General features: G+C 38.7%; 1 protein-coding gene across 1 annotated transcript in view; it reads right to left on the bottom strand.

Moving 5' to 3' along the window:
• PHEX (phosphate regulating endopeptidase homolog X-linked) overlaps positions 1–17,438 on the bottom strand; it is a 101,812-nt gene that overhangs the window by 8,598 nt on the left and 75,776 nt on the right. Inside the window, exons 16-20 of the mRNA XM_005424887.2 lie at positions 9,334–9,388; positions 6,170–6,237; positions 4,658–4,788; positions 1,660–1,725; positions 1,443–1,547 (exon numbers count right to left, since the gene is read on the bottom strand). Of these exons, the coding sequence (XP_005424944.1) occupies positions 1,443–1,547; positions 1,660–1,725; positions 4,658–4,788; positions 6,170–6,237; positions 9,334–9,388 (425 nt within the window). The remainder of the gene's footprint in view (positions 1–1,442; positions 1,548–1,659; positions 1,726–4,657; positions 4,789–6,169; positions 6,238–9,333; positions 9,389–17,438) is intronic.

Here is a 17,438-nt window from a genome sequence, read left to right as displayed (position 1 = left end):
CATCTAATCACAGTGACTTTACTAGTTCTTTTTTTGAAGTTCTCTATAATGGTAGCTTGTCTTTCAGCTTGCTCTGCAGCATCTCACACCTACCAAACATGCTTCTTGGTCTCAAAACAATGTAATGTGTATAAAAGGTACACATAATAATACTTATCATCTCTAGAACTGCTGCTATATTACCTGATATATTTATGCCATGTTGGAATGTCAGTTTCTTTTGAAATTATACATATTCCACATTTCCATCAGTGGTCCCCAGTTTGCTGTTCCTGATAAGATACTTAATTCAATCATAACTGACCAAAAAACAGGGAAGATAGAATATTTGCACTACTGAATAACCCCTCTTATGCTGTATCCATTGCACGAAAAATCTCCTTTAAACTGCCCCTACCTTACCTAAGTCTCTACAGTAAATGTTCCTATCAACAAAATCCTTTAAGGCAGATTGCCCATAGGATTTCAGTGGACTTTAGTGCAATTTTTTCTGGCTGAACACAGTCCTGACATTTTATAAAAGTCTGTTGAGTGTCTTGAGCTTTGTGAAAATAGACTGAGCTCGAGGGTACCTTGCATACACTGCTCTCACTGAGTGTGCCCTCCCTCTGAGGGACTACTGGACATATGATTTCTGCAGTGGTCCTGTAAGAGCCCCAGATGTTCCCTATAGCTTCAAAATTTTATTGGAGAAAAACTGACATGAGGTGAAACTTTATTCAGCATAAACAATGAAAATGGAATATTTTCTTTGTTCAGTATGGTCAAACTGAAACAGCCACAGGCCCACAGACTGCTACACTGACTCTCAGCAGGGAAATTATTTTTAGCCAGGACTGGTGGCATTGGGTCCTGTTTTTTCAGTTTGGGAAGATTCATTCCTTCAACTGGTGGCAAAGTTTTATAGCCTTTTACTTCTCATGTAGGGAGTTTGCCCCAATTTGTTTACCCAAATAAATAATTTCTGATCCTCCCTCGCTCTATGTTTTTTTTTTCTAAAAATCTCACAGCCTTTATCAAAGTTTTGTCACAGCATATTTAGTGTACAGATGGGAAAAAACAAACTAAGACTTTCTTCACTGCTGCTTAGTTCCCTTGAACAATGTACACAGTAACAAATGGTGTGAGTTAAAATTGAAGGAGGCTGGGGAGTCAATACATGCAGGAAGACCCTTTTAGGGCAGGGAAGTAGAAAAAAGAAAGAAAGTTGCTGTGACAACACTGTGCAAAACCAAGAATCATTTCAGCAGTTCTGGCACCATGGGTAGTTGAGGACAAAGAGGGAAAGAGAAGGAATAATCAATTGTGGGAGAAGTCTCTCCTTATACTCTCAAAATCTGTGTTTGGGTGATGCAGATTGCTGAAAACAAGCAAGCTCATCTCTGCACTGCACATTGTTGAAGTTAATAGATGGGGATTTGAAACACATTTGTTCTACTCACATGGGCATAACTCAGAAAGAAAAGCTGGTTATGTGTGAACTCAAGGCCTGGCAGTAAAGGCTCTTCTTCTCCTCCCCTCTTTTCTGTAATCCATTTCCTGTATGCCTGATAAGAAAGAGATACCAAGTGCCTTTCAGCAACATGAAGATAACCACAGCTTTTTTTTTAAATTATTTTTTAAGTAACATGATGTTTTAGATATTTTCCATCTACTTACCCTGAAAGCTTCTCGCAAACCTCCATTATCTGCAATGTTCTCTGCCAAAGTTCTCTTCCCTTTCACCTTGGCAGAATGAAAGAACATCAGTCATTTGACCCATTTCTGAACTTCCTACTTGATCAACTTCAAAAAGAGGGGGAAAGCAAAACAAGGCAAGAACACCTCAGTCAATTTCAACCAACTTTGGTTAAGAAAACTGGGTTTCCATGTGAATACTGCCAGTAAACTATTTTCTGTGATGAGTTATCCTGGCTCTGGTCATAGGTCTCTGCAGCACAAAATATAGTAGATAGAATGCACTTAAGAATCCAGTCCCTGATCTTTGAGCTGAGTGTCAGTAATTTTCCCTTAAGGACTGTTTATATCTGGTGACATGTGATATCCAGTAGCCTCTTAAACTTTTATCTAAAAGGCTATATTTATTTCTCTACATAACTCTTAATATGCTACTGGGATGCAAAAATAACTTCTAAGTCCTAACATAAATAAGCTTAATTAAAAATAGCTGTCAGAATCAAAATTGGTAGTATATTCAGTGCTCTAAAAATATCTGCAAAGGAGATTCCTGTTGCTTGTCCTGGGTATTGATTCCAAGAGCAGGAGCAATAGCAACAAGAATGTGTTGTGGGAAACTGCACTATATAAACTTTGTGAGGAAACTGGTCTCCTGGCATTACCAAGTGCAATATCATTACAAAGAAATCCTAATTTCTGCTGAGGTGGAATTATCTCTACTCACCCAGCCTACTAAGATCCTTGTGTTATCAACTGTATTTGTGATTAAGCAGTTTTACTGTCTCCTGTGTCTTGAACAAGCAAGGTAACTGAGCACGGTTTTGAGCAGGGCTCTGCAGGTCGATGCTGGCTGCAGCCAGCAGCTCTCCCCTGCCACAGGGATCAGTACAGTGGTTGGCATCAGGACTCATTGCAGGATGGCAAATGAGGGGAAAACTCAAGGGAATGGCCAGGAACTTGTGCACAGCCCCACACTCAGTGCAGATGAGCACCCAGATTGGGCTGGGGACACCTTGATGCCTTGGGTACAACATACAGGAAAAATGGGAGCCAGAGAGGAAAGTGCAGCCCTTTCCTGTCAGCCCTCCCCTGCCCTCAGGAGGGTGGAGATGGAGGTGGGAGAGAAGCTTTTAGAAGAAAAAGTGCTGGGACACCAGGGAACAGACAGCACACAGCTGCCTTTTCCTCTGGCCTTCCTGCTCACACATTTCACTTGCACTGGGCTTGTGAGGGAGGCTGACTTGGAGCACAAGATCAGAGTAACTTAACAGGGCCACAGGCCAGCTAAAAAGTGGAAGAATTCTTTCTGCTGATCTCAGGCAGCTGGGGATCAGGTATTTGAGACTTCTCTGCACAGAGAGTTTGTGACAGGGATCATGGACCATGATAAGCCCTTTATTTGATGAGATGACTTTATGTGATTATGGCACTCTGAAGCTATTTCTATCTCACTTTTTCTTTCATTAGGTTTCGTTTCTGGACACATTTTTATTGCATACCAGATGAGAAGGAAGAAGAATAAATAGGTTTCTTAATCCATGGAAAATATTCATACAGGGTAAAAAACCTGCAGAGTATCAATGCAAATGACAGGCCAAAATTATAATAATAAAAGGTCTTTGCTTGCATAGCTCTTCCTACAAAAGCTATAAAATATGTCCAAAAATTGGAAAAATCTTCTATCATCTAAAAAGTGCTTTTGGTTATCCTGTGGATATAGAAGGAATGGGATGACAAGGCTGTGGGTAACAGGATCTCTCTGGTAAGCCCATGGACTTCAAAGGCAGTGTCTACACTGGGAGGAAATTCAGACCTAACTCATCTCAAGAGACAGTGCAAAAGTTAAAGGGGATGGCCAAGCCAATGGCAGAGGCATGGGAAGAGCTCAGCCACATCCTTGGGGAAGGTTTTAAGGATCTTCTTTGAGTGGCATTTTTGTAATGACAGTTTTTATCCTACAAATATTCAGGAATGAGCCTGAGAATTTTTATTTGTAAATTAGATTATTATGAAGTATTTCAAGTCTGAGTTGCTGGACTTCAGACTGGACCACAACATGACTTTGTTATCTCTGAGATCAGCAAAAACAAGCCTGGGAAAAGTGTTAGAATTGTTGATAAGAATTTCATGGGGCCTCACTATTCTTAAAAGGCAAAGATATGCTAGCATTTGTAAAATGTAGGTAGAGGTGATAGAATTGAGTGGGGACTGGAGTGTGTGTTTTATCCTGAAAACTAAGATTAAAATCGTATCCCAGACAACACCACTGGAATTTCAGCTATTCATTTTGAAGGTCTGGGACATATCCTGTTTATCCTCATTTTGGACAGACATATGGATGTACACAACTTCAGGGAAGCCCATTCCTTTGATAGACAACAAAACAGAAAAAATTCCCCTGCACTTTCTCAATCCTTTTCTAGGAGCTACTGCTGTCATATTCCCTTGATTAAACATACAAATGGGGTCTGTGTGCACACATGGAAGAAATAGCAAGAGTTGAATCTGAAATAAAGTGGGGCTTATGCATCCATTTTATAGCTGCAATAAATAACAGGCAGAATTGTAAAAGGAATCTATAAAACATGCTATTATACTCTGTCTAAAAGAGTGACTGCTCAGTTTTCATTACAGACTTCATCTTCAGAAGACATTTAACATGGTCACAATAATTAGACCAGCCCTGCTGAGTGACTTCATCCTCTTCCTCTGATTCCAAAATGATGTGATGGAGAGAAATGGTTTAACCCTGTCACCAGAGTGTGGGTAGTGGTATTTGACTGGACTAATCAAAACTGACAGACAATTTTTAACACAATTATTCACCTCAAAAAATCATTTGTTGTGAGAAATGAAGTTGGTAGTTTAATATTCTAATATGTTGGGATTTATAAAAAGAGAACTTAAAAAAAAAGAAAAAAAACACAATGACCCAAACTCCTCATGTACCACTATTTTCAGTCACTGGTGGTTTACATACATGTAAGCCAGCTTGCTTCCAGTAGTAATTGTTGTATTGATTAATCATGCATTTTGTTTTCTCTTTAAATTTTTCTTCAGAGTCAGTTGTCCACCAAGGGTCTAAATTTCCATTTTTATCAGGCTTCCGACCTTAAAAAGGAAAGAAAGAAAACAAATGTTTTTGCAGGAAAATCCTTTTACAGTTTAGGAATCTTTCATCTTCACAGAAATGAGAGTGAATGAGAGTGAATGTTCTCATGTGAGTGTGTGTACAAAATGGATAGGATCAGTCAGCAAAATCTTGGCCCCACTCAAATAAGCAGTGAAAAGCTGGCATTCTATTTATTGTCATAATTTCCATTTGCAGAAAAATATAGTAATAACTAATGAATTCTACAGTACATTTTATAATTACATAGTGTAAGAGGCACTTAGCTTTCTTGCAAGTATAATTGCATTCTTCATCCTCAGACCATATGTCTTTCATTCTGATAATGTGATGATAACTAATTTATTATTAATTCTTCACCTGATCAGGAAACAAATCCATTTCATGCAAACTTCTAAAATTTCCACAAGGTGACAAATTCCCTAGAGATGTATTTATTTCTGTATTTGGAAAGTATGACCCTGGCAAGGAGGAAATCAAATTTTAGGTTCCTTTCTGACTGGCAGGAAACAAGGTGGAGATTAGGTGCTCACCTACACAAAGTAGGAGTTTATGAAGAAAAATGTCTCCATTCTGGAGTGTTTGCTGACACGAAGTGTTGTAGAACAGTGCAAACAGGATACCAGAATACGTGGGGTTTTTTTGGGTTTGCTGTTTCTTTTTTTAAGGTATTCTATATTACACAACATAAGCAAAATCAAAATTACTCCCTAGAGGAGAAGGCTCAAGTTTCTTTCTCCCTGCATCTCCTTCCTCCCCCCTCTCCCCTAACTTTCTCTCAGGAGCCCAATTTTTAAAAGCACTTTGCTGAGACAGCCAAACCTAGGTAGTGGCAATGCCCCACTCCACCCAGTTTGTCAGGACAATTGCATTGACATTTTCTGACTATTTTTTTCCTGTCTCTCTTTTTTTTTTTTAATTTTAATATTTTGCAACACCTTTTCTGTACCACCCTTGTTACAGTATTGTATTTTAAAACTTTTGCAATTATCTTTTGAAAAATGTAAAATCTGAAATGAAATGTTTTCTTTGTAATTTTTATCAATCAGAAATTATCCCTTTGTCCTTCCCACTCTCCCCTCTCCCTGTTAGGACTTTCAGAATCTGTTGCTGATTTAGTTTTCATTCAAGACAAACAGAAAGAATAAAACTTGTGGTATTTCTTATCAAGTAAAATCCAATTCAGCCGAGCAAGAATCCATGTAAATAAATCTAATAAATACAAGATTATAATTTTTTCACACAACTCAGCACCATTAAATAAACCAAAACAATAAAAATGCTACAGCATGTACAAGTCAACTTTCTAATCTATCAGCTCTGTAAATAAAAAAAGTTATCAAAGTGCAGTCAAATACTCACCATTGCTATCAAATCCATGAGTAAACTCATGGCCAACAATCACTCCTATGGCACCATAACTTAATGACCTGGAACACAAAAAAGCAGTTTCCTCAGAAAGTGTTCACAGTCATGAACATTAAAGGACAAAAGACATCAGGAAAGATCATTATTGATGTAAAAATAAGCTGAGGAGGCGGGGGATATGGGTCTAAAGATCAGACCTACACAATTTTTACTTAAAGATGTTGAAAGTCTTAATGTTAAATTCTTGTTTAAAAGTAGCATTTAATCTAAAACTTTGAAAGCATTGTGATGGTTCACTCTTCCAACCAAATCCCTTATCAGCATCATATGGGCTCCACTCTCCTTCAGCTGACTGAATTCTGAACGTTCTGACTGGGAACAGGACAGAGTTACAGCTGTACCTACTCTGAAACAAAGACTATCTTTTGCAAAGCCTTAACAGATCTCCATTCAGTTCTAAAAAGAAAGGTCATATAATTCCCTTGCACCTGCCCTGGAATAGGACATGATACACAGTCAGATCTAAGGCACATGGACAACAGAGTAAAAAGAAATACTTTGTATTCCTGACTGACAATTAATTATATCTTCGTTATTATATCCCAATAAGCATGCTTTTAGGAGAAATAGGGATGAAAGAGGGAAAAGCTCAGGGCTTTTTTACACCAAATGCAGTGGGTATCATGGGGTAGGTGATTTACTCAATGTATCTTTCATTTGTGGAGTTACTTTTTGTGATTTTAATTATTTCAGTTATTGAGATGCTATACTTCAAAGTAGCTACTTCAAAGTAGCTTATAGTATTTCTAAGACATTGTATTGAAATAGAAGAAAGGCAGAGGTTTTGAAATAACATTATTGGACTTAATGATCCATAGTGCACTAATTGCTCATCTCAGTCATGCCCAAAAACTATTATACCATTTAATTCCCTCTGCTCCCATGAAAATCCTTCACTTTGTTTTTTTCTTTCCTGAATGGTTCTTTGCATGTGTTAAAATCTCCCCTACTGCTTTTTAGTCCAAGTACTGTTACAAACCATCTCCAAAAAATGCAGGTTGAAATTATATGTTTCAGCAATGGAAATACCATCCTTTTGTGTGACAAGTTTGTAATCTTGTGTAGCACACAGTGATAATTACCCCTAACAAATGCACTATGTAAGACTTGTTTTCCATATCTGAAGTAAAGGGGGTTATACAGGATCTTTTGCAGCTGGAGAAGCATAAAAATAATGACACAAAACATGTAAAGAGATCTAGAAGAAACAAGCCTTATTACTAAATACATCTTATTTTTCCTCTAAGGTTCTTTGTCACCATGAGGGGCAGGGACAAAGAACAGACGGGTGTTCTGCCAATCCCTGGAGCTTTCCTAAGTTCCAAAACATGGGGTTAAGGCTGCAGTGAATTTTGGCCATTATATCTGTGAACCCCAATGCAGCATTTTGTCCAGCTCAACAACATTTTTTCCAGAAATTTTCCCAGTTCTGTTCATGCTTGTCACTTCTGGGCACAGTAGGACAGAGATGGAAGGGTAAGGTGCAGCCCAGCAGACACCATATCAAAGGGGACCCTTTGGGACTGGGGAGGCTCAGAACTGAAAGGAAGCTGTGAGGTCAGGGAGTTTGAAGTCTCTATTTAAATATATATGGCACTGGAGACTCACAGTTGTGAGTGGTGGCATTTGAGTGTTATTTTATTTAATGCACTGAGATATAAAAGTGATAACTAAGCTTTGCTTTCTGCAAATAGATGTAACTGGGTTTTGGTGGTTGTGCTGGAACTGGACACTAAAATGCCACTAAATGTTAAATATTTGCTAAATTAGTTTTTCAGCAGGCACTGGTGACTTTTTGATGGTTTATCTGCTCCATTGCCATGTACTGTTTCTTCTAAGCAGACAGAAAACATCCAGAATATTTCAAGGACAAAAGCAATCTGTTGTCTGACATAAACCAGCTACATTTGTTTACTAAATTACATTTTGATACGTACTCAAGCAAAACCAATTTAAGCTAAGGTAACCTTTAAGGAAGAGAAATGAGCAAAGTATAATACTTTGAAAGAACCACAGTTTTATCACTATGGCAGAAGGTCAGAATGCAGAGAAATCAGAAAGCAAAGCTGGTCTGCAATAACTACAACAGAAAATAAGTTCACCTTAACAAGAAAGGACTTTCTTCTATACCCAATTACCACTTACAAAGTCACATGGCCCACAAGAATTCTCTTTGAATACAAATTAATTAGTTCATAAACTGAACGTGTCTTTCTACATATATTGCCAAATTTCCTGTTTACAAGGACACAGTCCAGATTGGATGATGGCAAACACAAAATGTTTGAAAAGTTTGATTTTTTTTTTTAACAATGATTTATTAAGGATATATTTCACCAGAAACTGGCTTTATTAAACTGCAAAATAACTTTCAGAAACTGCCACCAGAAATTTTTCATGGTCTTATCCTACCCTAAAATAGAAAGCTATTGAACTGCACAAAAGCAGTGATTTTTCAAAATTTAATGTATGTGACCTATAATTACCCTTCCTCAGCTACACTGGCCCATGGGCCTGCTCAGGCAATCACTTATGCACATGAAGATATTCTCATGCACCTCAACAGGCACAGACAAGGGCCCACTGCTAATCTTAGATATTAGCAGAAAGTGAACAATACACTGATAATAATTGGCTTCTCAGGGTATTCACTTCTGTTCAGGAAGTGTCAGTTATCTGATTTACAATTCCTTTTAATACCTGCCATGTGCACACTGCTGCATCTGCATGCTGTAGCATTGAAACACTTCCACTTGGGTGCACTTAATTAGCAATTCCTGTGAGAAATCAGTCATCAGTTTAAGACAACAGCAACACATACAGCTCCCAAGGGTAAGAAAATATCACACAAAGCAGCACTTCTCAAAGTCAGCCCTTCCAGAGGCAAAAGCAGGATACAGCAGGAGAGAACACACTACCCAAGGACCAAGTTTGCCCTACAGCAAGACAGCACAGATTTCCTAGGGGCTGCCTTTCAGTTGTCTTCAGCACCACTGCCTTCTTCTCCTCACCCTCTTCTTTGTCTATTTGTGTTTGCAATACCTTTCCCTGTTATTCCTCACTTCTAGGTGGGTGAGGTTCCCTTGTACACTACTTACCTGGGATACTCTGTTCCCCAAAAGAAAGGCTTTTGAAGTTCTCCTGCTGGGAATCCTGCAATAACAAAAAGAAAAAAAAAAAAAAGAAAAGAAAAATCTGGTGAGGTCAATTGAATATAGCTGAATACCTGTCACAATGCAAAGGAGCAAAGGGTTTAGATTTTACAACCTCATTTTTTTGGTTTCAGAAAGTTTTTCAAGGGGAGCTTTCCCCTGGGTTTTAGAATGCAATAGAGAGGATCTCAGAGAGGCAGCAGAGATCCTGCCACAAGCAGGTCTGAGTAAATGCATGTATTCCTGTGAAAAACACACCTCAGGCTTCCTATGAAGGGTCCTGGATTATCCTCAGATGTGCTGACTGACCAACAGACAATACATAGGTAAAGTGCAGTAAGAATTAAAGTACTGTTACCTTAGTGAGGCTTCAGTGAAGCAAGAAATGTGGAAGTAATAAAATGTAAGCGTGATTCTATTTAGTCTATGAAAAACAGAGGTAAATGAACATAGGCACTTTTGTAAGGGAAAACTGTAGATTATTAGGGCTGTAGGGTCAGCCCAGCTACAGATATTACCTGGCTGTTTCTGGTTCTGGCAACTAACCAGTTGCCAAAAAAACCAGCAATGGAGACACTCTGATGAGTGATGAGCTACTGATGTTTTACATAGGAAACAAAATTGTTCAAAGTCACAGGCTTATTTTTAATTCCAGGGGAACATTTTAGTGCCAGGATACTAAAGACAGTGGAACTGCACATGGTAAAAGTTTAACAGCCCAAATAATTGCTAAATAAAACATACAACCATGGTCAAAGTTCTTATGTGATATTGAAAGGTGCCATCCTTCCAGGCCCAAATTTGGAATTTACTGTCTTGGGTCACAAACTCTCATCTATAAAGCACCTGCTTAGAGAGTTACCCACATGGTCATCACCTTGCTGAGGAAGAACATTTCCTCAAGTGACTCGCTTGTTTTCCCAGGAACTCTTCTTTACCCTATGGGTGCCTCTTTAAGAAATCACCTGAACACCCAGAACAATACAAAAACCATATTCATTTGATTCTAACCCTATTCAGTTTTTTGTTGATAGTTTGGTTATGGATTTCTTTATATCTGAGATAAGTTGTCAGGCAAGATCTTTGTCTTTTCCTTACAAGGTCTTTAAAAACTTACTTTCAAATGAAATAAAAAGAAAAAAAGAAAAAAATTCCCCAAAACAGACCCAGGATGCTGAGTGTAATTCATGCCAAATGATGTGGCACAAGACAGGTCCTCCTGGCCTGCCCAGCTGCTTTTTTCTGCTGCTCCTCCATAGCTGCCATCACTCCCTATCTGCAATTAGCTTATAAAAACTGTGGGCTACAAAATTTTCTGAGTGTTGCCTGAGCTTTTTTGGTTTTTTTTTCTTACTTCTCCAGATGTTGTTTTATTGTTTCAAGCATATAATTTTCTTTTCCAACACTGCAAACCACAATTTTACCAATGTCAAGGACAAAGTTTTACTGATCTAACTGTCCTTGCCTCCCAGAGCACAGAGAATATTATTTATTATGTATGTTTTGAACATTTTAAGCAGCAGTGGTACACACATACAACCTGATGAAAATTGCTTGTTGGGCTTTAAGAGCTGTGTTCAAAGCTGAAAATCTAGTTTGAACTGGTTCCCTCCAAACACTGAAATTCAGAAAAGGTTTTGGAAAGCTTAGGTTCTGCTAACTCTAAATGATCCTATCCCCACAACAACAGAGGAGAGGAACTGTGGCCAAAATGAACAAATGAGCCCATACTAAAGGCAGTGTGAACCAAGGCAGCACAGTCACCCCACAAATCATATTTAATGATCACAGAATCCTGGGAGCCTGTCACTGCACCAAGAGGCTATCCAGATCTTTTAAGGAGCTGCAATTAATTTTTCCAGGTATAAACTTGTAGTGAGTTTGCACTTGTCTGCAGTAGAGGTAATATGCATTATTTACAGCAAATTAGGTGCAAATCTTCACTCAGGCTTATCCAGCTACACTAAATGTGTCTTCATAGACCATTGCTGAAACACAGTCAGCTGTGAGTGAGCCATGAGATAGTTTCACTGAACAAGTCAGTGTGCACAAATGGTAGGAAGCTCCAGTGCTGAGTCTGTACAACAGGTTGGTAATTATTTTAGTTAGAGTCAGGATCCATTTTAGGTTAGATATCACTGAGAAAAGTGCTGGTTGATGGAGTGGTTTCTGCTTCTGGACATGTGTGAAAACATCTCTGTAGTTTGCACTAAAAGAAGCTCAGGAAGTATTTCTGGGCCAAAGCAGAGTGAGAAGCCAGTAGAATGTACTACACATTTGAGAAAACCTCAGGAAACTGGAATACATTATCACCAGTAGGAGTTTGGTTTTGTTTTGTTTGGAGAGTGCACGTTTTTGTGGTTTTGTTTGTTTGTTTGTTTGTTGGTAATAAAGAAAAATCTAGGTTTGAAAGTGATTCTTGGTAAGCTAGAAAAGCAAGTCGGTCCCATTCCCCAGAGGTCAGCAGCACTGAGGGACACTAAGGGTGCTTGTACACTATTCCAACACTAGAAGGAACACACTGAGAGCTGACAACACTTTTTATGCAACATCTCCTTCAGGCAAGCAACAGCTACATCATCCTTGGGAGGATCAAAGATAACAATGTCTTATACCTAGAATGTCCTTGAAATTGTAACGTGAGATTGATCACCAGACAGTTTCTTATTTTGTGCTGATTTGAATCCCTCAATTTAGGCAATTCCCTTGTGAAGCCTGTTTCTTTTTTTTTGCTTGGCATATTGCACCTAAAAGAGTAATGAAAAAACTCAGAGAGCTCATAGTAGGCTGCAGATGCAATAAATACTAATGGGATTACTTCTATGCTGCTGGATTTCAAGCAGGCAAAGGACAGATCTGAAGGTGTAAGACAGACAGACTTCAGGGAATTTCACCTCTTAAGGAATAGATACAGGCAGTAGGAATGTATGTTTTGAGCTAACACTTGACCACAAATTTAGCCTGTGTTGTGCATCTTTTAAAGCTTTCTCCCTGTACACAGCCCCAGAAGAGAGATACAGGCTGACAGTCTCTCTCTTTATACACTGGATTACAAATGCAGGTCCAGAGAGTACACCAAGGCCATTACTCACCAACAGCACACAGGAAGAAAACTGTATTATCTTATTACAGACCCCACACAAACCCATCTGCCATCAAGACCTGGACTTGCAGAATGTGCTTTGACTACTTTCTTAAAACCTACCTAAATTTGGAGCAATGCCACTGGGCTGCAGCATCATTCTGAGATGGGCACTGGCGTCACATGTCACAAAAGCACTGCTCTGTGGACAGCTGAGCTCGGGCTGTCACACAACAGCACTGGTACCCTACATCCATGCATCTTACTGGTGGCAAGGTGGGACAGCCAGGCTACATCATCCTCAGGATGGACTTTGTGCCACTGATCCCACCATGCTAGGAACCAGCTGTTCTGATCACAGCCCTTCAAGCCCAGCAGTTCAAGGAGTTTTCAGTGCACCTGACCATCCTCTCAAGCTGCTGATTCTTCAGCAGTTGGTATTTGAGCATGTTAGGGAAGACAGTGCTGAAATTCTTTCAAAATAATAAATCATATTCACATCTCTCTCCTCCTCCACTGAGCTAGTAATCTCAATGTGGAAAGCTGGTCAGAGAAACTGTTTCCAGGATTTACTTTATCATGTACACAGGGACTGTTGTGAGCCTGGCTAGCTTGTAATTCCCTAGATCTTCCTTCTTGAAGATAACAGTGACTTTGGCTTTCTTCCAGTCCTCAGGAACCTCTCCCAGTCACCATAACCTTTCGAAGATTACCAAGAGTGGCCTCATAATGATGTGGTGAGCCTGTAGGCGCACCCTGTCAGAGCCCAAGGGCTTGTGCTTGCCCAGTGTGTTCAAACATTCCCTAACCTACTCCTCCTCCACGAAGGGTGGATCTCCTGGTACCAGGTCCCCTGCCCTCACTCAGCACTACATTTTCCCTCCACTTGCTGCTGCTGCAGTTACACTTGCAGAAAAGTTTCTTCACATCCCTTGCCAGATTCATCTCCAGGGAGGCTTTTGGCTTTCCAAACCCCTGTGTCTTGCACAGTGACTGTTCAACTTTCCCCTTAGTCACCTTACTGCTCTGGAATGCAGGGGCACCTCAAGCAGTGGAGCCAACACATGGCTTACTTCAGATATTTCACTCTGAATTTAGGCTGATCTTGAAGCTCTGACAGAACTTTGCCTGTACAGGACTACTTTTAATGTAATTAAAGGTTTCTATCTTCATTTTATCCATTATGTTATTTTCAGCATCTCTCTCCATCAAGGTGCTGTAAAGCTTGTCAGAATGTATTTAAAAATTGAAGATGTTTTCTTTTTTTTCAATTTTGCCGGGGCTTTACTGCCATTAATAAATCCTAGCTAAAACCTTCTGGTATTATTATACACACTTTGCAGATAAATACCCTTACCTCAGTATAATATTGCTAGTTTACCAAGAAGATGCAAATAACTACATTTGATCTGATAATTTCCTGAAAAATGCAGATCAATTATAGATAAACAAAACCAAAAACACATGAGAAGACTCACCACATCCTGAGGAAATTTGGAGTTCAAGTCTAAATATGAATTCAAATTGTATAGTTCACTTACATTATTCAGTTATATAGCATGCTGTTTTTAACTAAGCAATGAAAAGCCTTATTCCAAGTTAGTGGATTTACTACTTCCAATAATGAGGTTGGTTTGTTTTAAGCAACTTCTGACAGGCTAGTGAATCCTATAGATAAGTAGCAGTTATGGGAGACAGCTGTGCTAAACTGGGTGATATACAGGGTACTCTGCCAATTGGTGTGCTGGCAGTTCTCAGATGTGTTCAAAACCTCTAGCTTGCTTTTTTCAAGTCACATCCATTCACTGAATGAATTCAGATGTAGAGTTTTAAAGGGATAAGATATAAGCAGAAGACTAACTGCTGGTCAGTAATCAAATATTGAATTCACATAGGGAATTAAATGTGAAGACAGCTGGGATGTTGGTGAGTTGTCTAAAAACACCCCAAAGGGCAGGATACATTTGTTTAAAATGGCTCCACAGACTTCTGAATCTCAACCCAGTGATGGTTTTGATATTTGGGGTCTAGGTGTCAGTCTCATTGGCTCCTGCAAGTTTTATCTCAGATAAAACACAAGAGAAAAAACACATTGCTCTCAGATACTTCGAGACACCCAAACAGCTCTGAGCACCCATATGTAGGTGACAGAGACCAAACTGTCTGTCATTACATGGACCTGAATCATACATCTTATTTCAGGTTTTATCCTGTGGACAAAGATGACATAAAATATCAATTGTTTAAAGCAGAGTAACTGTTCCATGCAATGCATGAACACAAAGCTTAATTTTATGAAGAACTCAGTGAATAAATTCATTAAAGAGATACAGGGAAGTAATGCTCTTTGAAAGCAGAGGACTCTCCAGCCCCTGCTTCAATTCCTGGCTCAGTTTTTCCTTCACCTGACAAGAGGCTTTTTTCTACTCATGAAAAAGTGAGAACCTGGTGTTTACCAACCTCAGTGGAGCAACAATGTGGTTTGTGAGGTGCCAAGGAAGACTGTCTGCTAAGGGAGTAGGAAATGTGAAAACATCTGTTTTACAAGAAACTTAAATCTTTATTTTATGAGGAAAAAGCCTCAGTGGATTCCCCAGGGGGAGGGAATGGGGGCTAGGGGGAGAAGAACAAAGAGTTCTTCTATTTTATACATTCATAGATAGGAATTTCAGGAAGAAAAAATAAAGAATGGAGGTAAGGATCATGCACCATGGTTAAATAAAAGAGAATAGTAGTCTTTAGTAAATCAGGAAAATTGAAAATGAGGGCTCACTTAAGACACTTAAAGTTTACTTAATAACAGGGCTCAGAAAGTGTTCAGTCCAAATCTGTTAAGTTCATTAACCTCCAAGAAACTAATGGCACACTTGAAACTACTTCATCAATAACCTTCCAAATAGTCCAGTTCTTTAGGGAAGAGAAAATGCCTCATGCACATTCCCCTCATCCTGCCCTGGCCATGGCACCAGATGCTGCTTGCCAGCACTTCCCTGGCTCCTGGCAAGATAAGAGCTCTCCCTTGCAACTCCCAGCATCAGTGAGCTGCCAGCGTCAATATCTGCGTGATGCTTCCCGCAAAGATGAGACTTATTGGCTAATATGAGCTCTCATCTGTGGTTTTCTCTGTGGATGCTAATTTGAATGCAATTTTTGAATTCTGTTGTAGATCATATCTGCCTCCTGTAACACGTATTGAGGCCTCTCTCTAAAGAGGCCTCTTGACTTTCACTAGAGAACTGCAGTAACAGCACAAATGACTCAGAAGGAGCATGGATATAAACTTACAGAGATAATATCAACATTAATTATCCAGTACATCTATTCAAGCTTACACCTCATGAGTGCATTGCTTATATTTGCCTCAGTTCACTGTAAATCTCCCTTTCATTACTGTTCAGAGCCCACAAGTGTGACTATTTTTATATATTCTAGAAGTATACATATTTACGCTTTAAAAAAAATCCAAAACACACCAAATGTCTGATGAATAGTTCCTTTTATCCTTAACATATTCAAAGGCTAATATTTTAGTGCTGTAATGAAATAAAACCTTTTCTTGCATAGAAGTATGCTTGCACACTTTGATCATCACTTGTGTCTATTTTCAGCACATATTTGTTGACTGCTCTAGAGTGCATTAAAATAAACTAATCCTTTAGAAATTGTTTTTGGTGTTCCAATTATGATAATTAAAAAGATAGTATTCATGCTGCTTAGATGATATGAAGTGTACTTAGATACATTTTGAGACTCTAAAGGCAATGACACATACCTGTTGTCCTTGTTAAGTACCTATAATTAAAGGGGAAATTGACGAGCAAATGCACAGAAAATTGAAAAATGATCCAAACTAGGATTAAAAAATAATTAACAACCATTACAAACAGGCATAGTGTTTCCTCTAAGACACTTTGAGTTATGGAAAAAGAGGAAATAAATCAATAAACTAACACACAGAGAACATCAGGAGTAAACTTGTATAATATTAAGGTAAATGATATGTAACATATTTTTTAACTCTGCTATTTGTGGCACATCTCACCTTGATGCAGCTACTTTTTTCTCCTTTTGAAATACTAATAGAATCATTGGTCATTCAAACTATCAATAATTTAGTAATGAAAATGAAACAAAGCAACACCAAACACAAAAGTGTTTGCACTAAAAGACAGCAAAATTTGGTACATCTACTGCATATGCAAGATTTGCTAAATTCTCCCAAATCTAGTAATTTTTAAATCACCCAGTTTCTATTCTCTATTCATTTTCTCTTTTAGTGAAATAAGACCTTTTTTTTCAAGTAACTGAGTAGTCAAGTTAAAAACACTAACAGCCTGCCTGTATATGAAGATCACATTGACTTGCATGAATATTCCAACATTTATGTCAGTGATACAGAATACAGAGAGAGAAGAATTTGTGATCCTTCCATCAGTGTCAGAGACATCCCTGTGCTCTGAACACAGAGAGCAAAAGCAGCTGCCTAGAGCTTAGAAGTGCTCAGGACATCCACATTCCCCTTCCCTTGTGCAGGCACCTGATGATTGCTGCTTTTCAGAATCCATGGGTCCAGGCGCTGATGTTTCTTTTTCTCTAAACTTTTTCAAGAAGCCTCCAGTCACTAATCAAGTTTGGAATTGCTGTAGTTTTGTTGATATCATCACAGAGTACATTTCCATTTCCAAACTAATGGATCTAATTTTTAGAATCAAATTTTGGAAGCGGGGATTTTCCAGTTCACATGGAAACTACTTTCCATAATCAAATTCTATTACACATTTTAAAATTCTTATTTCTCAAATTCTTCTTAGTAAACTCTCTTATAAAGAGCAAAAATGGATGGGCCTTGAAGGCAATAAAGTCCAGTTTTCTCACTCAAGAGCAGGGGCACTCAAGCTGATAGTGAAGAAGATATCTGGTCCATTCACTCATTTACAGGAGTGATCAGTTGTAGATGTGATGGGAAAGA

The sequence above is a fragment of the Geospiza fortis genome, unplaced genomic scaffold, assembly GCF_000277835.1.
Source record: "Geospiza fortis unplaced genomic scaffold, GeoFor_1.0 scaffold161, whole genome shotgun sequence".
NCBI lineage: Eukaryota > Metazoa > Chordata > Aves > Passeriformes > Thraupidae > Geospiza > Geospiza fortis.
Note: the sequence above shows the minus strand (reverse complement) of the source record. Positions and strands in the feature narration are given on the sequence as shown.